This window comes from Henckelia pumila, chromosome 1 (assembly GCF_033568475.1).
Source record: "Henckelia pumila isolate YLH828 chromosome 1, ASM3356847v2, whole genome shotgun sequence".
Lineage (NCBI taxonomy): Eukaryota > Viridiplantae > Streptophyta > Magnoliopsida > Lamiales > Gesneriaceae > Henckelia > Henckelia pumila.
In genome coordinates this window covers 166,986,268-167,007,884 of record NC_133120.1, presented here as the reverse complement: position 1 = coordinate 167,007,884, position 21,617 = coordinate 166,986,268, and the positions used below count along the sequence as shown (strand labels likewise).

The window sequence follows — 21,617 nt, the reverse complement described above, 5'->3', positions numbered from 1 at the left end:
CAAAATTTGAATAGTATTCTCTCCAAGATTTGATTACTTCAAGATCTGAGATTACTTGATATGTTCAATCTTTTTATCTTGCATATATTTTATCTTAATATGCAAATTTTCAAAATCCAATATTCTTGATATTAATTTATCTTGGTACAATCACGTTAAATATAATCAATAAAAATAAAAATTTTAGTATTTGGAGCCTTAAAAATCCAGGGTTCACATATGGGCTCAGACTATTGAATACTGGAGCTCACATAGCTTGCATATAGTCTTATAGATAAAGTCAATTTGGATATTTCTTGAATTTTTGTGGCCAACACAAAAGTAACCGCAAAGGTGTTATAACCTTATAATATTTTCTGCTACTACATAAGGTTCCTTTGTATATGCTTTTTTCCTTTTTAATTCACAGAAGCAAGATATACCATAAAGTGGAGTGGATCCTTTCTATTAATATGCATGCATGTGAAGAAAAATGAAACAGAGGGCTAGCTTAATATCAAAAAAATGAAATGAAAACTCATTCCATTGTATATGTTTTCTTTTTTCCTTTTTACTATACTTGTGCTTTTCCATAAGAAGCAGACATTGGAGGAATACCTTGTTGATTCCTGAAAACATTTAAAGGATCTACAATTGTCTTGGCTCTGACTAATCTCTCATAGTTTTTCAAGAAATATTTCTCCCCCCAGGTCCTTGCCATCTCCACTGGATCAGCAACTGAAACACTGTTGTTTAAGTAATCCATAACCCCGAGATCGAAATCCATGTAGTTTATGTAAGCAGCCCTCGGGCCGGACGAGACATATGGTGTCATTGCATTGTAAAATCCTCTGATCCAATCTATGTAGTTTTTACTTTCGGAGTTGTATTGTTCTTGCCATTCCACTAAATACTGTATCCCAAAAAGGTTGCCTTTTCTGTGGGGGAAAGCTATGGATTCGCTGCTTATTTCGCGCATAGCTCCGCAGTAAGGATCCAAGATGACATATCCCTTTGGTTCCTTTTCAAGAATCGTGATGGCAGACATTAGTCCTGTTTCTGATATGGGAGCCCTCACATAGTCTGATTTAGCCTTGAAATAGTGCTTATCAAGTAGAAACCGGTCGTTTAAGTCGGCGGCCGAGCCGCTTCCATCGCCGTCCAATCCTGAGAAGTAGACAACGGATTCGATCCAAGTCATTTCTTGGCAGTCTTCTGGTGAAATAGTCAGTTCTGGAAACACCCCATTTAGGATTGATACAACTTCTGATTTTGGACCTAAAAAGAACCCTTTGAAGGTAACCGAGAGGCCAATTGTTTTCATCTGTGGCAGCCCCGCCCCGACGAAAGCCGACAAATAGAAGTCGTCTACTAGCTCCGGCGCGACACGCTGCCATTTGTCGACTAGTTTCGACACGTGACGCCTTGTTCCAGGCCTAGAAAGAATGAAACATGTCACCGTTTCCGGTACCTTCAGCAGCTGGATTTTCCATGCGTAAACAACGCCCCAAACACCGCCGCCGCCTCCTCGAATGGCCCAGAACACGTCTTCCCCCATGGCCTCCCGGTCTAGTAGCCTGCCATCCGCGTCAATAAGAAGTGCGTCCACCACATTATCAGCAGCAAGGCCATATTTTCTTGACAATAACCCGAATCCACCGCCGGCTATGTGCCCGCCAATCCCCACGGTGGGGCATGATCCTGCTGAAAATCCAAGAACAGGGCTCGACTCAGAGATGGCATAATAAGTCTGGCCTAGAGTCGCACCTCCCTCGACCCAAGCCGATTCTGATTCGACATCCACGGATACTCGATCCAGATTCATAACATCTATCAACACAAACGGCGATCCATCATTAGATACATATGAAGTTCCCTCGTAACTATGTCCACCACACCTCACTCTAATCTCCAAATACCCTTTTCTGCAACAGACAACACTGTTTATCAGCTGCTCTCTGCTCTCCGGCAAAATGATGGCTATCGGTTTCGGGACCGTGGGACCAGAAAAACGAAGATTCTGAATCGAAAAATCAAGAAAACTGAAGTAAACACTAGGATCATTATGTGAACTCGGGTATACGGTGAAATTCCCGACGTTACGATCAATCAAGCAAGATTTAAGCGTATCTTCATGTTGATGGCATAGTGCAGAAGCCAAAAGTAACACAAAAACACTAAAAGAAAACAACACAGAACTCGTACAACACTTCATTTTCGTGCCGTTTTCTGTCGATTTTCTCGAGTACATGCCCTTATATATAAGGAAAATGTAGGAGAATCAATTCGCCAGTCCAGGACAAAAGGATGAAGAAGCAGATATGCTAAACGTGGCCGGCTTACCATTTTTAATGCAGACATGCACAAAAAATGCCAAAAAAACACTGATAACGAAATGTGGCAGTTGCGTAAGTTTGCATGCATGATTTTTAAACCCTTTTTGAAGTTTACTAATAAAACCATCCAACTGCTAAAAAACAAGGCCTGCTTTTATCTTTACATTGTTTTTAGTTCACTGGGAAAAAGGTTTCCTGTTAGCTTCCATAAAGAGTTGACAATGTTACATTTTGGTACAAATTAAAATAACAGTGAACTTGGGTTAAAGATACTACCGATCTATATACCAGAACTAATGATCATTAAGGTTTTTTTAATTATGTTGTTTCCAAGAAGAAGAATCCAACAAGATACAGCTTAAAAGTATTCATTCAAATACCAAATTTGCCTAATCATTAAATTAGAAATTCATTAAACACGTACATAACTGTGTATGATGTGTACTCCAGCTGAGTTATTCTCTGGAGTTAGAACAGTGAGTCGATATCTGTCGCAATATTTGAAATTGACTTGCCATTTAAATTGAGATTTTAGTAATGTAAGTTGTCCTAATTAATCAATATTCGATAAGTTTAGTGTTTTCCCGTGAAAAAAAATTAACAAAATTGAATTTATTTGATGAAAACTAAATTTTGATAAGTTGCAACATATTAAAACCCAAAATACTCAATTTCTCGGATAAAATCCCAATTCCCAATTTTGTCTGTCCGTTTGTACGTATAGTGATGCCGATATGTCATAGAATCGATGCAAATCATCATCAATAGAACGTGCATTATGTTGTGAGGGTTAATTATCACTTAGTTAATTAGATGTAACAACCACCTTGTATCTCTTTACGATCTGCTGTGAAACCAAAATTAATTGCTTCCGCATCAGCAGTAAATGAAGGGTGATGATATGATAAAAATCCTATCATATGTTATTTATATTTTAGATATCAGAATATTACATGGATGTGCATGGATTTAATTGTCTTGTACATTATGAACTGAGAATCTATTCCTATAAATAAGGGTCTCTAACCCTTATTATGGTACTTTTTCTACATGGTTTTATACGCCTTCTACACGCTTTTAATACGTTTCTTATATATATATATATATATATATATATATATATATATATATATATATATATATATCTTTTACATGCTCTTACACATCTCATATATGTATTTTCTATCCCTTGCAATTTCCATACATTTTCTATCGAATCCTATACTGACTTGAGCGTCGGAGAGGCTTTGCCTCTAGCGAGCCATCTAACATGTTTTTTTTTATACACAGAAATATTTTGGGATCATCCGACTTGGTTTATTGAAGAAATTGATTCGTAAGTTATCGGTTTGAGGTAATTTATTTGATGTAAAATTTTTGAACGCTTCAATTGGAGTCGTCTGTGGGAACGAAATCTAATCCCACGATTGATTCTACTTGGTTGAGTTTAAGACCCATGGAAGCATGAACCCTTACGTACAATCTATGTCTCAAAGCCTTAAATCTCATTGCTCTCAAATACTTAAACATACCCATCACCAACACCAACCGATTTGAAAAATTCCCCATGGATCCAAGAACTGAAAATCCAAATTATACCCATGGCTCTAATAGATACCCAAATCAATATACAAAAGAGAATGATCTCTAATTTGAGTTATATTTTCTTCTGCCCATGACTTTTGACGAGTGATCAATCACCTGCGATCAGGGGAGTACGTCAACAAAATTATACATACTACTTCAATCGCAATCTATTTGTCAAAAGATCAAACCTATAAAATATATATTCCAAATCAATATCACGAGCAATCTCTCTCTCAATATACAAAATCATAGCATTGTTAAGATATTCTTGTTTCATTTTGTTGTGAAGTTGGGTCCTGCATGATAAGTTTCATCCCTGAAAATGCCCACTCTGTTGTTGCAGTAGAAACCGAAAGAGTTAAGACTAAACAGATCAACCTATCAATCATGAAGTAAATCTTTGACTTCTTTGTTTCGGTTAGCAATTGAAATAATTTAGGAAGAGAATCGATATGTTTAAATCGCGGATCCTCAAAAACATCAAGCTTGTAATGATTCAACTGACTTCTCAGATGTTCCATGTCATCTCCAGAAAAATCACAGGGATAAAACTTCTTAGACAAAGAACAAATAGCACTATCAGAGATGATTGAAATTCATCACTAGGATTCAAGGCATCACACAAAATGAGTAGCTCCATTGATTTCTCATTAAATCTGTTGTTATTAAATACATGAAAATGATAATACTCCTCCAATGTGAAATGATTTTTCTGCTGACAAGAAAGTTTACTATCTTGGAGGTATGGATCAGAGAAATCAGACACTTCAATATCATGAACACCACAAAAATCATTTACACTCCATATAAAATCCACCCATTCATCATTTCGCATCTTTTGGAAGAGTAATTTTGTAGTTGTGACTAGTTTCAATATTGCATTCAAAATATCTTGATCTTTTCGTTGCAATGCTTGACATAAGATATCTGATACTTCCAAAATTCTATACATCAACAGTAACATGAAAAAAAATTCAAATGTCATCATTCCCATATATAAACCTTTATACTTTGCACATATACTAGATTTTGATCTCTTTTCCATAAGATCTTCAAGAAGAGTAAAAATTGAATGAAACAATTCAATAACTCTACCAACAGAGGTGTAATGTGAACTCCAACGAGTAGATCCAAGACGTTGTAAAGCACAAGCTTGATTAAACCCACTACCAGTCCCAAGTTCTCATAATAATATCAAATCAACTATTTCATCTTCCCTAATTGATTGTAACTGACAGTTCCTCTTTGAAGAAACAGTCACAAAATTGACAATGGAAGTTAATTTAAAGAAAAAAAAAACATACCTCAAAAACCACTTTAGCTGCTGCAACTAAGGAAAGTTGGATTCGATGAGCAAAACAATGAACATAGTAGGCATATGGAAAATCTCTGAGAAACAAAGCTTGTAACCCATTCCATTCTCCCCTCATGTTACTAGCACAATCGTACCCTTGACCTCACATGTTTCCACCAAAAGCTTATGGTGTGATAGTATGTTGCAAATTTTCGTTTTCAAAGTCACGGAATTTGTGTCATCAACAACAACAACTTCCATAAAGCGCTCCCTAACAACCCCATCACCATCTACATATCGTAAAACAAGAGCCATTTGTGTTTTATAAAATTCATCAGTTGCCTCGTCAACAAGAATACAAAACTTATCATCTCCAATTTCATCATGAATTTTACTTCGTACAAAATCCGCAATAATTTTTAGTATCTCTTGTTGAATTGACGGTGCTATATACTTGGCATTTTTAGCCGCTTTAGACAAAACAATATCACCAATTTCTTTGCATAAATCTTCTTGAAAATTGATAAATTCTAGAAAATTACCTCGGTTGTGAGAATTGGATGAATCATCGTGTCCTCTGAATGCACAACCTTGCAATGATAGCCACCGCACAGCTCTTGTGGAAGTATTTAAAAGCAATTGATTTTGCTTTACCACCTTTTCTGACTCTTTTCTATTAATATGCTGAGAAACGTTTTTCAAACTCTCCCATTTTTGCATAGAATCACTATGATGTGAACTAATTTCTCCTTCATGCCTTTTCAATGGACAATTTTTGCAATTCACTCTTTTCCAAATCTTGAATCCTTCAACAGTAAATTTCTTTTGTTGTGAAGAAAGGGTGTCAAATAAATAGCATGGGAAACAAAATGCACTTTCATTTGCTTCAGAAAACTCCAGCCACAGAAACTTTATACACCAAGAAGACTGAAAACTGTATCTTTGTTGCTTAAAATAAAAAAGAGGATAGTTATAAATAGGTTGATACGGTCCCATACCAACATATTCTCTCTGAATCTCATCTTGTTTATCACATGGTTACTGCCAAATCACATTTTATTTTACAGGATCTCGCTCGTAGTACGGATGAATGCTTTCTATTGTATCTACCACTTCATGATCAAGTTTCGTTCTTTTTGTTTCCAATGTAGACTTTGGACTTGAAGGAGAAGGATCATTTGGAACAGTTTGATTATTTGTTGATTTATCATTGTATTTTCGAGAAAAAATAATCATTGATCTTCCTTTTTGACATATCCCTTTCACCTTAATTTCCTATCATTACAAACATAAAAATAGCAATCAACAAAAGAAAAAGAAAGAATTGAGAATAAACACAATTGCATATCACTTTGCCTATCTTTCTCTATTCATGAAAATTGGAATCAAACTAAAGAATGTTAAATAAAAATTACTTATTGCCTAAATGATAATAACTAACATTAAAAATCTTATTAAATTAAATATTTTAGAATACCCAAACTCACGAAAAAACTATGCCACTAAACTATAACATTGACAAAGATTAAAGCACAAATGAAAGGTTACCAAAATTATCCAAATATTAAAACATTTTGACTATTACAACTGAGTCATTCCAGAAATTCGAAGACCCAAAATTGAATGTCATATTCAATTGTCAATTATGATCCAAACTTCTACAACGAATTTCAGAATCATCTTGATTATTATTTCCCTCAAAACAAATCTGGAACCTTATAAAGTAAATTTCTAAAGTTAACAAACAATTAATCTAAAGGCTGAAGCAATAAATAATTAACCCAACATCTATGATTATGAAACCGCCATCAATTAGTTGTATATCATTTTTACCACCTCTCAAAAGAGTCAAAACTCTGAAATTTGCTTCTCACTACAAGAAAAACGGCCAAAGACAAAGCTTTTTCCGCGTTGTTAATGTCCCCGAAAAAGCGTTTTCGTAGCCAGTGTTGTAAAAGACCACGCTCAAAGACAACGCGGAAAAAGCGTTGTCGTTTCTGGAAAAGACAACGCTTTTTTAAGCATTATCGTATCTAAAAACGACAACGCTTTTTCCGCGTTGTCTTTGTCACAAAAAAGCGTTGTCGTAGCCAGTATTGTGAAAGTTCGTGGTCAAAGACAACGCTTAAACAGCGTTGTCGTTTTGAGCAAAGACAACGCACTGATATTTGAAAAAGACAACGCTTTTTAAGCGTTGTCTTTTTTAGTAACAACAACGCTTTTTCCACCTACGACAACGTTTAAAAAGCGTTGTCTTTTCTCAAATAAAAAACAAAAAAAAAATTAATTCACAAATTTTCAATATTATCACTCAATATTCAAATTTTTTGAAAATTAAATCTAATATAAAATATTTCAATATTATAAATCATTCAAATATAACAAAAATCATTCAAATATAACAAATAATCGAATTCTTCATGTTCATCTCGGCCATGTCAAAGTTCCTGTCTTATCACTGCAAATGGTAGTTGCTGATCCCATAGTTTCACAAGCTGAAATCCTACGCACCTGTAGATCAATTTGCATCAGAAATTTCTTGAAGAATACAATATCAACACTGAACAAAGCCTGACAGAGAACCATAATTAATGACATACCAAGGCCTTGTCAGCCATCATTTTCTTCATTGAGTACGCTAGACTGTAGGAAATTAAAGAGAAATCAAGCTCATGAATAACAAGATTGGAGATGGGAAAATGGTAGGTGGCTGATAACAGACAACTTAATGACACACTTACGTCAAGGTTACTGCCAATGGAAGCCCTCCAAAAACCGCAACAACAACAATCGTGACCTATACCAAACATCAGTTAGTGGACAGAAATGGCACCAAATGAACTATTTATTCAGAAATTAAAACTTACAGCAGCAGTTATGATGTGTATAAATCTGTAAATATTAGAGTCTGTAGGGAATGTAAGAAGTACAGGTGAAGAAGGTACCTGCAACAAACTGCTAGTAATGAAAGCTGTGTTGAAGCAAGCATAAAAGAGACGCCCTCCAATTAGTTTGTCATAGAAAATTATTCGAACATCTCCTCTAATCTGCTCGAATCTCAAAATGAATCAGTTTTTGTGGTGTTCAAGTGCCAAAACAGTCGACCATTTTAAAAAATATCAGGAAATCTTACTTTTACTGGTTTCTCATAATCATAACCAAGACAACTCTTTTGGTAAATTATGGACCTTTCGGTACCGAAAATCATTTTCAGAATATGTGTCAAACAAAAAATAATAATAATAAAGTAGAATATAAACTAACTTAGCGTGGAAGGTATAGACTCAACAACAAAGTGATTCAAGAAGTTAGAATGTTGATTCGGATCAGTGGGAAATATAACTCTCTCCAGCTACCTGACATTCAAGGGAAAAAAAAAATTGAGTATTCACACTCCAGCTACCTAACATTCAAGAAGTTAGAATGTCCTAGAAGCATTCAACTCATAAATTCACACACATCAAGCAGAAACAGAGATCTAAAATTGAGTATACCATCGCCATCCTTATCGAAAAGGCTAAATGCCTCCTTGAACTCGATGATCTGCTCCTCTGTCAACTGTTCTGCCATTCGCTCCCTTGAAAAAGTTTTCCCTCCCAAAAACACAATTGCGGAGAAATTTAGAGATTACATTGCAAAAGGTTTTCTGGAACTTACAACAGGATAAAAATCATTATAACATATCAGTATTGTCCACAAAATCAGCTTCGAAACCAAGATAACAACAATAATAACACAAACCCAAAATAATAACAAAACAATCAAACAATCAATTATGAACTTCATTGTTTAATAATTAATAAATTTTTGTCGGAGAAAATTTAAAAATACAATAACCTTTTAACTTTACAATGCATTTCTGGCCTACATAACATAAATACCTTCATATATGGAAAGCCTATATGGAAACTAATATAATCCGAATAATAAAATTTATTCGAGGGAATAATACATTCATATATGGAAAGCCTATATCAACGTCAATCCATTCAGAACACATATTGGAACCATAAGTTCGCCAATTAAGAAAATCAGCAATGCCGATAGTAAAAACAATTACGTGGACAAAAGCGTTAAGTACTATTGTCTATGACCTTTTTTCTTGTAGCGATGAAACAAATTTAATGTTGTAGACAACTCTAAATCATGGAAAATTATGAATTGGCAATGCCATCTAAATCCTACTAAATATCCAGTATATGCATTGCAGTAACACTGCAATTTGGAGGTACAAAGGAGAAAGGAAGAATTAGTAAAACGGATTGCATTGCTAAACCAAAAAATTTGCAGAGATATTTTTTAGTACAAATTCAGTAGTTATATGTTGTTACTGGATGTGAGAACGAATAGAACCAGATGATATGTTGCCTAAAAGCCTTAGTGTCGTACCTGCAGTGTTTGAGTTGGATAGTGGCAAGATTTTAGCGCATGATAATCATCAATTTCTGCAGCTCTCCGACTAATCTCCAATGCATGACGAGCATCTCCAGAAACAGCTGCCACATGAAATTAAAATAAGCATACAAATATATCACCTCAATGCTCGTATTAGCCATTTTCAAGAAATCCTCCTCTTGTATACATATTACTCGATGACGCATTCGGAGTTCGAGTCGTGCCTTGCAGGATGTGGTGGGGGAATGAATGTATTTGCTTAGGCACAGGAACACTTGTTAGTTTCAAGCCTTCGGAGCTTAGCTGCAGAAGCACTGCTGATAGGGGCTCGGATCCGCCATCAGGATTGGTAGACCTCTGTACTCCATAGTCTCGAAATGAACGGATGTATATAGGTTTCAATTACTGATGCTAGAGCTGTTCTTGGTCTGCAAAGGAATGGATTCATCCACAGTTGAAGGATGTCTGGACTTAAATATATATTTGAAACTAATATTCATGTTGAAAATACATTGGCATTAAATTTTGTTTTCCAAAAAATGGATTTCATACCTTCTCAATTTTCAACAAAATCCTAAAAACAAACGTAATCCAAACACAATCTGGCAATCTGCCCCATTAATTTCTCCACATACACATTACTTTCGTACCACTCTTTTTATTTTTGCCATTTTCAATACAAAAAATAAACACACAAAAAAAAAAAGAAAAAAAGGAACTCAAACACAACCTTAATCATTTGACAAGATCTCATACTGTCCAAACTTGACTAAAACAGAAAGAAATTTGCTCCCTATAGCGATTCCAATTAAAAAAATGGAAAGGTTGAAATATGACCTCGGTTAATTGCTTTTTTGTTTTTGTTTTTTTCTTTTTCAAAATGTCCTTGAAACATTGATAAAAAAAACAAAATTTGATACATACAATACACATATGTAAACACTAATTAATTAGGCCATTTTATTAATATGTGTAGCTTGGAGCCTTCCATCTAGCATTTCTTGGTCCACTACCATTTTCCCATCTTTTGAAAGGATTTTTCCCTTGGCCATCTCCGACTCTCAACTAATCCAGGCAGTACAATCGTAATTCCTATATCGGATTCGAACTCGACTCGCATGGTTTCAAAGAAAGTACGATTTTCAACTTCAAAAATCTAGCAAAGAACAACACGATTCAACACAAGAAAAGTACCTGATTTTCCGAACACTGTGAGATTGAAATGCCCAGATGCTTAAGCCCATTAATCCACTGCGGAAAAGCTGAGAAGTAAGAAAAATCAACACTGCCACTCCACAAAAAATAAATCGTGATTCTCACATACATTTCCTCGAAATATATTACACAGATCTCGAACTCGGATCAGATCCAAGACGCATTGCAACACCACACCCAGCATAATTACAAAACAGACAAAATTAACAGTAAGAGAAAAAATGTAATAATTAGGGCTTATGCTTACCAGCCGTTGAAATACTGTATATTAGATTTAATTTTCTAAAATTAATACGAAACGACGGGAAAGGGATGGCGAAACGACGGCGGCAAGAAAAAGGGTTCGACGGAGCGTGCTTAAAAATTAGGGAAATAGGTACTGGAAGAAATTCCTCGACGAGAGGATTCTAAATCTATGCTCAAATCATTTTTTCAAGCAACGAGGCGGCGTAGATCGGAGCTTGAAATTTTTAACGGTGAAGGGAGAAAGGAAGAAGATCAGCCGAGAGAGAGAGAATTCAAGGAGAGAGAAAAATAATAGTAAGCATATATTTTATTTTGGGTCAGAATTGGACAACCCTATTTCAATAAAGCGTTGAACGCTTTTTAAAAAGCGTTGTGGATGAGCGTTTTTTTTAAAAGCGTTGTAGTATAGCTTTAAAAAAATGCTCATCCACAACGCCTTTTAAAATGCTCATCCACAACGCCTTTTAAAAAGCGTTGTGGATGAGCGTTTTTTTTAAAGCTAATACAACGCTTTTTTAAAAAGCGTTGTGGATAACAAAAAAAAGTTTTATGACAACGTTTTCTTATAAAAGCGTTGTGCTTATTTTTTTTACAACGTTTTTTTGTCAAAAGCGTTGTCTTTCCACTGTTGTCAATGACCATATTTCTTGTAGTGTCTCATCTCAATTGATTTTCGTCCCATCACCACTCAAGGTACCAACAAGAATTAGAGAAATTAGTAGACAAATTTCAAGAAATTAAATCTGTACCTGATGCTAAGGAGATTTGGTGAAGATTAAAGAAATAATGAAGAAATAGAGAACTGAATGATGGATGGCCGAATGTTGATAGGCACGCTAGTGTAGGTTTTTATGAATCCAACTCTCTACGTCAAATTGATTTTATTTCAACAAAAAAAATATGCTGGGCTTAATTATTAATTGGGTCAAAATATAAGTATATTAAAATTTTAAGGTTGGGGTCTTGCTGGGCTTAAGCCCAGTCAAGCCCCTGCATTGGTACGCCCCTACTTTATTTGGTTTTGAATATATGTTATCCTCAACATCATAAATTGAAAATTTTTGGTTGTCTTTCATATTGTTAGGCTGGAGTATCTCTTGGGATGATACGATCGGCTCGACAACGTTTTGGTTGTACATTAGTTATCCTAAAGCCCACCGGAAATATTAATTGGTTCTTTCATACTTTGATTTAGCTGGCTTTTCTTTGAGAATTATTAATCTTTACTCAAGTGATTTTGTAACCTCTAGTCACTGCTTGGTCAGCACAATAAGACCTAGTCTGATGGTTCATAATAATAAATTGTGCTACGGTAGTTCATTGCATGGGAGATAAGAGTTTTTAGTGCCTATGAGAATTTTGCTCTAAATTCTTGAAGTTATGTTTAAAACTCACGATAAACTTCATGGTTGTAGAAGGATAATTTTTTATCAAAATTTTATTTCTAATGAAATTTATCAAGAGAATTTGGTCTCGTACACATCGATCATGAATTGTTCTCCATATAAATAAATACCATTTTTTCTCAAAGCTCTTTTTAATTAAATTAATAGTCTGAAGGGTTTCGCTCCTTCAGAATAGGTATCCAATTGGATGAGTTTATACTAACGCTAGATGTATTTCATGATTGTTTTATTTTAAGAATGACAAATTAAGGCATATACTCTCACTTTGCCTATACTTCTGCCTACTCATGCGGCCTTGAAAAAATTGTTCAAGCATATAGTTAGATTTTATCCTATTTGAAAAACAGTTCACAATTTTACGACCGTTTGATATAAAAGCTTACTGTGTTCGGAACTCAGAACGCATGGCCCATACTTCGATTGTATTATTTGGGTTTCGTGATTAATTGTTTAGAAAAGAATTTGTACGTCATATTTGGTCCTAGCTTTTGTCTATCCTCATCCTCAAGAATAAAACGTGCTGGAATTTATTTTAGTTGTTCCCATATAGCTAGGATGAGTATGTCTTTGCTAGATCATGTTGGAATTTAGACGCAAAGATATTTGAAATTTAGTATGATATGTCTTCACTGATTTTTTTATTATGTCATTTATATGTTTAGATGAATATTAGCTCCACATGCTCAAAATTTTGTCATTCGAATTTGGGGCTTTTATGATAAAATCATCAGGCTGTATTATTTATTTCAAATATAAAATATTATTACTTTGGGTCTTTTGCGTCTTGTTGTTTGGTGTCTTATTTCAGTGTCCTTCAATCTGCTTGGTTCACTTTGCCTGGGCTCAACTTATTTTCACAATCAGACAGCGTATCTTGACATCTTGTGACAACCTAGTGAAGCCAACTCGGCAACTCAAGAAATAAAGTTAAGTCTTCTCTTGTTTTTATTTTTAGCAAACTATTTTTGTTGTAACACATTTTCAAGCATGCATGGAAATAAAGTTAACTATCTTGTATCCTTCATGATTCTATGGAAGTGGCGATTGTCGTTTCTTGCAAAATTACAAGAAAGCTAAAGCCGATTATTGTATTGCTTACTTCTCCTTTCACCATTTGCTTACTTCTCAATATTATGATATTTTCTTATCTCATGTAGACCGAGTTTCTCAAACTCGAAATCTTTTACTAGAAATAGCCTCATATGGTGACATGTTTCACATGCTTGGGATTTGATCAATATCGAGTGAGGGATATCTCATGATAAATTTGTATCGGACTTCTATTGCTTTGTATTTTTGTTTGGGTATTTTTACAGATATCGTGCATGTAATCTTGCAATAAGCCCTATTTTACGTTATTTTACGTTAAAACAAGTATAATCAAGATTTAATAACGTAATCACATAAAAGTTAATAAAGAACCAGAGAAGTGAAATAAAAAAATAATCGATAGAAGTAAACATATTATTGATTCATTTTAATTATTAATTTCCCCAGCTTACATAGTTTAACCCACAATTCGAGAGAAAAAGATAAGATCTCCGGAAACTGTGATTGATGCTGAATTTTCTCCTTCCAATTAGTTTAATTAAAGTAAAGTCATATAATTAATTTGCATGCATGGTCGCCGCATTTCTTTCCCTATAATTCGAATAGCCTTTCATTTCCAAAAGTCTTGCTAATTATAGAATCACCTCAAATTTCCTAACCGAAACAACGGTATTGAACATTGCCTCCTTAACTATAAATACCTCACACAATGTCTTTCATAACATTCATCCCACAGAGTTCAAGGGGAATAAAGGAACTAGTCTAGAAACCCCTCCAGAGCTCTGAAATAAAAAATAAAAAAATTTTATAAACAAAAAAAAATTAGAGAGAAAATTTGGAAAACTTATAAAATGGGATTCGATTCCGGAAAGAAGAAGAAGGTGGCCGTAGCTGGTCTCGCCTCTATCCTCTTGGTGGCGGCCGTGGTTGCCGTCACTGTCGGCGTCTCCAAGAAAGACGGAGACAGCGGCACCGCCTCGTCCGCCATCAGCGCCTCCACTAAGGCGGTGCAAGCCATTTGCAACCCCACAGATTACAAGGAAACCTGTGAACAATCTCTTTCTGGTGCCAACACCACCGACCCTAAGGAGCTGATCAAGCTGGCATTCAACTACGCCGTTAAGAACATCGGAGAGGTCATTTCGAACTCGACTCTTCTGAAATCCGCGGCCGCCGATGAGAGGACCAAGGGGGCCTTGGACACTTGCCAAGACTTGCTCCACACCTCCATCGAAGACCTCCAGAGATCGTTCGACAAGTTCGGCGAATTCGATGTCAGCAATTTGGACGAGTACGTGGAGGATGTCAAGACATGGCTTAGCGCCTCTATCACATACCAAGAGACTTGCATTGATGGGTTCGAGAATACCACCGGAGACACCGCGGAGAAGATGAAGAAGCTGTTGAAAACCGCTGGAGAGTTATCAAGCAACGGCCTCGCCATGGTGACCGATTTCTCCTCCATGTTGTCTAGTTTAAACTTGGAAAGCTTGGGCAGCAGCCGCCGGCTACTAGGGTCCGACCACGATTCGATCCCCTCGTTCGTGCACCCTGAGGCACGAAAGCTCCTTGCCGCAACTCCCATATCATTCAAGCCGAATGCGGTTGTGTCACAAGATGGAAGCACACCGTATAAGACCATCAAGGCAGCCATTGATGCCATCCCCAAGAAGAATAACAATACTTTTGTCATTCTTGTGAAGGCTGGTTTGTACAAGGAAACTGTCATAATCCCCAAGAAGGTGAACAACGTTGTGCTGCTCGGAGAGGGTCCCACCAAGACTAGGATCACAGGCAACAAGAACTTTGCCGAAGGCACCCAAACCTTCCACTCTGCCACTCTTGGTGAGTACTCTAGCTACTTAATTAATTTGCATGAAATATATAAAATAAAATAAAAAGGTTAGAAGTTAATGGGATACCATAAGATTTAAACCCCTAGCTAATCAACGTCTCATTTTTTTTCCTACATTTTCAGCCGTGAACGGAGAAGGTTTCATCGCCAAGGACATCGCGATCGAGAACACCGCCGGCCCCGAGAAGCATCAGGCCGTGGCCGTTCGTGTCTCCGGAGACAAGGCCATATTCTACAACGTACACATGGACGGATACCAAGACACCCTCTACGCACACGCCTACCGCCAGTTCTACCGCAACTGCGTCATCACCGGCACCATCGACTTCGTCTTCGGCGATGCCTTGTCCATCTTCCAGAAAACCCGCCTCATCGTCCGCAAGCCGATGAACAACCAAGCATGCATGGTGACCGCACAAGGCCGCAAGGACCCCCGTGGAGTCGGAGCCATCGTTCTCCAAGGCTGCGACATCGTGGCTGATCCGGCTTTTGTGGCCGCAAAGCCCGCCTTGGAAGCCTACCTGGGACGCCCATGGAAGGAGTACTCGAGGACCATCATCATGCAATCCAACATCGACGGGTTCATCTCTCCCGATGGTTGGTCTCCATGGGCCGGAACTTATGCTCTGGACACATGTTACTACGGCGAGTACCAGAACCATGGAGCCGGGTCGAATCTTTCGCAGAGGGTTAAGTGGAAGGGTATCAAGAAGATCACACCACAGATTGCCAATAGCTTCACCGGAGGGAAAGCATACACTGATGATTTGTGGGTGAAGGGGTCCGGGGTGCCATATGTTCCCACCCTCATGTAAACCCATGAATCATCACTATTCATGGCGCACTTATTATAGGGATTAATATCACTTAGTTTCTTGTTGTAATTTTGGGATGGCATCGATTCTTGAAAACATTAAGACAAGAATTTCAAATAAATTAGGATACTTTTTGCAATTTCCAGCTATGGGATATAAAAATTTCTTCTTTGTTTTACATTGTTGTGTATCTATGATTCTCTATTAATGTTGATAATTTAAATCGCCGATTTTCTTATTTCTTTCTTTCTTTTTTTCCCCCAAGTGTCAATCAGAGTGAAGGAGCTTGGGTTTTGATTAGTGTACTAAAATCAAGAATGCGAGTATAAATCCATTAATTAAATAGTATTTAGGGGTTAAAAAATAAAAATAAAAATAAAAACTACTTTAATATTCGAGAATAGAAGTTAGAACAACAATATGTTAGTATATTAAAAAAAACAACAACAACAACAATATGTTAGCTCAATCATGATAACCTAGCTTATTTTGGGGTTTCGATCAATTTTATACATGCAAATACATATACACCCTTTAGTGATCTGTTGGTGAAGTCTTTTTTTAAATATCCTATATATAACTTTCATCCTCCCTGATTCTGGATCTCCAATCCCTTCTAGACGAATTATTTAATAATTATATATATATTTGAAGCAACAAAATATATATATATATATATTATTTTCTTTTCATTTCAAATAAAATTATTTATACACAATCAAGAAGTTAAGTTATCATGCATTGGCGCTAAAAATTTAAAGTTAAACTGATCTTATCCAAAAATATTATATCTTTACTATATTATAATATTTTTGCATTTTTTAAAAACTGTTTTGATATGAAAATGATGACATCATTCTAATATTACTTTTGTACCCTAAAAAATATTTTTGTCTTTTCATTTTTGTTGGGTAAAATGGACAAAAATGATTCAACCCCACTATCTTCATCTCCCACCATCTTCTTCCACTATCTTTGTTTTTTCAAATCAAACGATTCAACCCCACTATGTTCATCTCCCACCATCTTCTCCCGCTATCTTTGTTTTTTCAAATCAAATATTTTTAATTTAAAATAAAATAAATACATAAGCTAGGTTCATATATTATATCACACACGCAAAGCGTGTGCTTGGATACTAGTATTAATTAAAGTTATATTAATTAGAGTAAATAACTTTTCATGGTAAAGCGTTTTTTTAACATTCCAAATATATTATTTATCTAACCAGTCGCATTAGGCATGCTTAATGGTCCGATTCGGCCCGAAACCGAACGAGACCCGACCCAATAAACCCAGAACCGGATCCGATAAGTAGGAACCGGACCCGGAACTGGGACCAATCCATTACTTAATGGATTGAACCGGTTAATATAAATATGAACCGGTTCATCCGGTTCCGGTTCCGGTTCCTGAACCAAATCCGGATAAAACTGGATCCGGAACTGGCCAAAAATTAAAAAAAATAAAAAAAGAAAAAGAAAATTTCCAACGGCTACAAATTGTAGCCGTTGGCAATTGTACCATCAGTAGCCGTGGCTACTGATGGTTTAATTCAATTGCAATTTGGCCCCCAAATTAGGGGGCCAATTAAAAAAATTATTTTTTAAACCCTAAAATTAACTATAAATAGTATATAGTTTTTATCATTTTGACACAACAATTTGCTCTCAATTCTCTACTCTACTTGCTCCATAATTATATCTCAAATATATACTTATTTAAATTATAATTTCTTTATAATTATATCTCAAATATATATTTATTTAAATTCTACTTTCTCTATAATCAGTAGTGACCCTGCATGGAATCACCTACTAACTGGCAACTAATAGCATGCATTAAACTTAATACAACAAAATACTTAACAGAGTAAAACGTGCGGAAACATAATCCATAAATTACATATCAGCTTAGTAAAATATATCCAGGCTTAATACTTGTAGTGATACAACCATATCGAAAAACTTATAAGTAAACATTATACAGCTATATCGAATCCTGCTGTATAATAAACTACTCAAGGCTCCTGCTCCCTAGTCCTGCCTTGAACTACCAGCTCCGTCCATCCTGCGACCTACCCCGTAGAATAGGGTGTCCAAGATAACAACTAGGACGTGAGCGCTAACGCCACTACACCAAATAATGGTATCAACAACACCTAAAAGACAACGGTTTTTTTGAAAAATCGTTGTCTTTTGGTCTTTAACAACGGATTTTACTAAAACCGTTGTTATTGGTCTCTTTTTAATGAAAAACAACAACGTTTTTTTAAGAACCGTTGTCTTATATGTGTCAACGACAACGGTTTTTTAAAACCGTTGTCTATGAGCGCGTTTTATATGGCCTACAACAACGGTTTTAATTAACCGTTGTCTATGAGCGGGTTTTTTTAGGCCTACGACAACGGTTTTTATTATCCGTTGTCTATGAGCGGGTTTTTGGAGTTCTACGACAACGGTTTTTAAAACCATTGTGTATGCGTGTGTTTTTTAAGCTCTACGACAACGGTTATTTTATAACCGTTGTCTTTTTCTATTATTTTATGTAGTTTAAGACAACACTTATCTTTAATCCGTTGTCTTTGCTTTGCTTTTTATTTTTTTATTTTTTTATTTTTTTTAAACACACATGTATATGTATATATATATAGAGTAATTTTCAGCTGCCCAACCATTCCTGCCCAACTCGTTCCCGATCACAAAAATCCACTATCGGGTTTTAGTTTTTTTTTAAAAAAAAAATTTCGTATCACTAAAACCCACTACCGGGTTTTAGTGGTCGTGGATGAGTTGGACATCATTGGTTGGGCAAATGAAAATTTATATATATATATATACAGTAATGAACACCTGCACCTTAGGATGCAGGATTTTTCGTGTGCGACCACCGGGTTTTAGTGCATTTTTTTTACACTAAAAGCCGGTGGTCGCACACGAAAAATCCTGCATCCTAGAAAAATTGTACCGGGTTTTAATGTTTTTTTTTTATACGAAAACCCGGTCGCACATGAAAAATCCTGCACCCTAGGGTTCAGTATATATATATATATATATATATATATATATATATACACACACACACATATAATACACAATCCTTTTTTTAAATACACGATCCTTTTTTTAAACACACACACATATATATACACAATACACAATATATACACAATCCTTTTTTTAAAAATACACAATCCTTTTTTTAAACACACACACATATATATATACATATATACACATATAATACACAAGCCCTAGCCCAACAATATTCTGTCGCCCCGGCCCCGTTCACCCACGATTCTTCTTTGCCTCCTCTCTTCTCTCCGCTCCTCATCCTCACCAAATGGCCACTCCTCTAAGCAAATCGCACAACCTTCACCTTCATTTTCATGGCTTCATTTTTTTGGAATTTTGCAGGAGTCGGGATGAGAAGAGCTCCGCAAAGAGGCGCGAAAAAAATTCAAGGAAATCTCGATGTTAAGCTCTCTTCTTAGGCGAAGCTCGGCTCTCGATTGACGCAAGGAAGTTAATTGTGAAATTCACCAAAATAATTTCGTTATTATTTGGAATTCAGATTTTGGATGTTTCTGCGAGCTCTTCTGAATCTCTGTATGTATTCGTCTCTCTGATTCTTCCATCCCTTATCAGATTATTCTTAAACCCTAGATCCGCACCAATATCTGTTTATTTTTTATTTTTTGAAGCTTCGGAGGATGGCGGGCCCTTCACTTGTTGAGGAAGAAGTCGTCAAGAGGAACACGGATTGCGTTTACTTTCTGGCTTCTCCTTTAACTTGCAAGAAGGTCCATTTTTTCGTTTTTTTATTAGCTTGCATCTTGCAGCTGCGGAGACCGGATCTTTATGTGGGATTGGAAATTTGGGTTTAATTTGAGCCTTGGGGATTATTAATATTATGCCTGAAGCAAAAAGATTTAACAATTGGGGTTTGATTATTTACGTTTGCAATTAGTTTTGCTGGTAGAGAGTGGCAAAATTTGATGTGCTCATAGAGAAGTGTCGTATGCCTGCTATTCAGCAGTTATGCAGTTTTATACGCTTTAGTTTAGTTGCAATTAGTTTTCCTGGTTTCTTCTTGAGTATCACCCAGTACTACTTTGATTTTCTATTCTGGCATTTATGCAGTTTTATACGCTTTAGTTTAGTAATTCGATAGAGCTATGTTAAAATTCTTGTAATTTCTTCCATACTATCAATCTTAGAACCCCGATTTTACTGTCTTATGACTGTGTTTCTGAGTTTAGAGTAAAAGAAATTACTCTAGTTTACTGTCTTAGAACTCTGAGTTTACCCCGAGTTTTATACACACCGATTCTTTTTGTTATTCGTGTTAAATGACTACACTTTGAAGTTCATCGATTCTGGCTTGTTCTTATAACTTGTTTGGAACAGATGATTAGTATGTTAGGTATAGATCTCTTGATTCCTGGCAGATCACGAGGCATGGAGGAACTTGCTGAAATATATATATGTCTCCTACAAATTTAAGTCTATTTTGTTCCATTTTCGTATTCTCAAGGTATGAGTGAATGTATGGAAGGTATTTTGTTCCTAAGGCAATTTGCTATGCTCTAGTTTGTCTAGCTGAAATATAAATATCTCTACGATCGTAAGTGTTTTTTCACAATTTCTCTTCCTGAGATAGTACTATAATATAGTTGGGGGAAATTTAATACCATTTATTTCATTCTTTATTATATAAACGCGTCATATAAATTGATACAGCCAACTATAAAGCGGCGTCGTGGCTGAGATTCAAGAGAGTTTGCTTAGCAAATCGCTATGGCCACCTTTTTCTAGGTCCTCCTCCCCCTCACTTTTTCAGGTTCTTTTTCATATTGCTTTATGTGTCTTTTGATTGATTTTTTTACATTTCAATCTTATCTCAGAGAAAAGAGACATTTTTTGGTCGAAAGATTGTGTTTTTTATGTGAAGAGTAGTGTTTTGTTTTCTTGTTTATGATATTCTTCACATTAAAAACCGTGAATTGAGAAACGGGTTCTTGAATTTTGAGGTTTTGGTGAAGGAGTTGGTTTTATTCTATCTCATGTGGTGGTGGTGGATTCTTTGATTAAAAATAAAGCACTATTTTATATATATATTGAACGATGCCTGTGATTCTTGTTCTACTATGGTTATTGATAAAGATGGCATCTAAATTAAAATATACAGTTCGTGTATTTTAACAACAAGAAATGATATATGGTTCGGGTATTGACTTCTGTTGCATGCATGCAACTTATGTAATATTATTAATTATGGATTGAGTTTTCTCATGGTTCTGTGAACATAGATAAATGTACCCTTTGCAGATACATTAAAAAAACTGTTTTGCATGTTCCAAATATACTTAAAATTAACAATATCGTATGTATATTTAACTTGATACCTAGTGATATTGTTTTGTTTCTTTTCCTTTTT

The 21,617-nt window shown here is 35.7% G+C and overlaps 2 protein-coding genes and 1 long non-coding RNA gene across 3 annotated transcripts; 1 reads left to right on the top strand and 2 right to left on the bottom strand.

Annotated features, from left to right (window-relative positions):
* Positions 1 to 553: 553 nt before the first annotated feature.
* Positions 554 to 2,194, bottom strand: LOC140874408 (berberine bridge enzyme-like D-2). Its single transcript, XM_073277695.1, has one exon. The coding sequence runs from the start codon at positions 2,192 to 2,194 to the stop codon at positions 554 to 556; it is 1,641 nt and encodes a 546-aa protein (XP_073133796.1).
* A 2,438-nt stretch (positions 2,195 to 4,632) lies between these two features.
* Positions 4,633 to 11,857, bottom strand: LOC140876491 (uncharacterized). The gene is made up of 3 exons (XR_012148809.1): positions 11,802 to 11,857; positions 5,739 to 6,002; positions 4,633 to 4,846 (listed from the first exon to the last, which is right to left on the bottom strand). It is a non-coding gene; the product is annotated as an uncharacterized lncRNA (long non-coding RNA).
* A 2,394-nt stretch (positions 11,858 to 14,251) lies between these two features.
* On the top strand, positions 14,252 to 16,356 carry LOC140874933 (pectinesterase-like). The gene is made up of 2 exons (XM_073278427.1): positions 14,252 to 15,353; positions 15,487 to 16,356. Exons 1-2 carry the CDS (start codon positions 14,360 to 14,362, stop codon positions 16,176 to 16,178), a joined length of 1,686 nt encoding a protein of 561 aa, XP_073134528.1. The 5' UTR covers positions 14,252 to 14,359; the 3' UTR covers positions 16,179 to 16,356.
* The last annotated feature ends 5,261 nt before the right edge of the window (positions 16,357 to 21,617 follow it).

Coding starts and splice junctions, on each gene's coding strand:
- LOC140874408 (XM_073277695.1), bottom strand. CDS start 2,194: ATGAAGTGTTGTACGAGTTCTGTGTTGTTTTCTTTTAGTGTTTTTGTG.
- LOC140874933 (XM_073278427.1), top strand. CDS start 14,360: ATGGGATTCGATTCCGGAAAGAAGAAGAAGGTGGCCGTAGCTGGTCTC. Junction 15,354..15,486: donor CTTCCACTCTGCCACTCTTG/GTGAGTACTCTA, acceptor CTACATTTTCAG/CCGTGAACGGAGAAGGTTTC.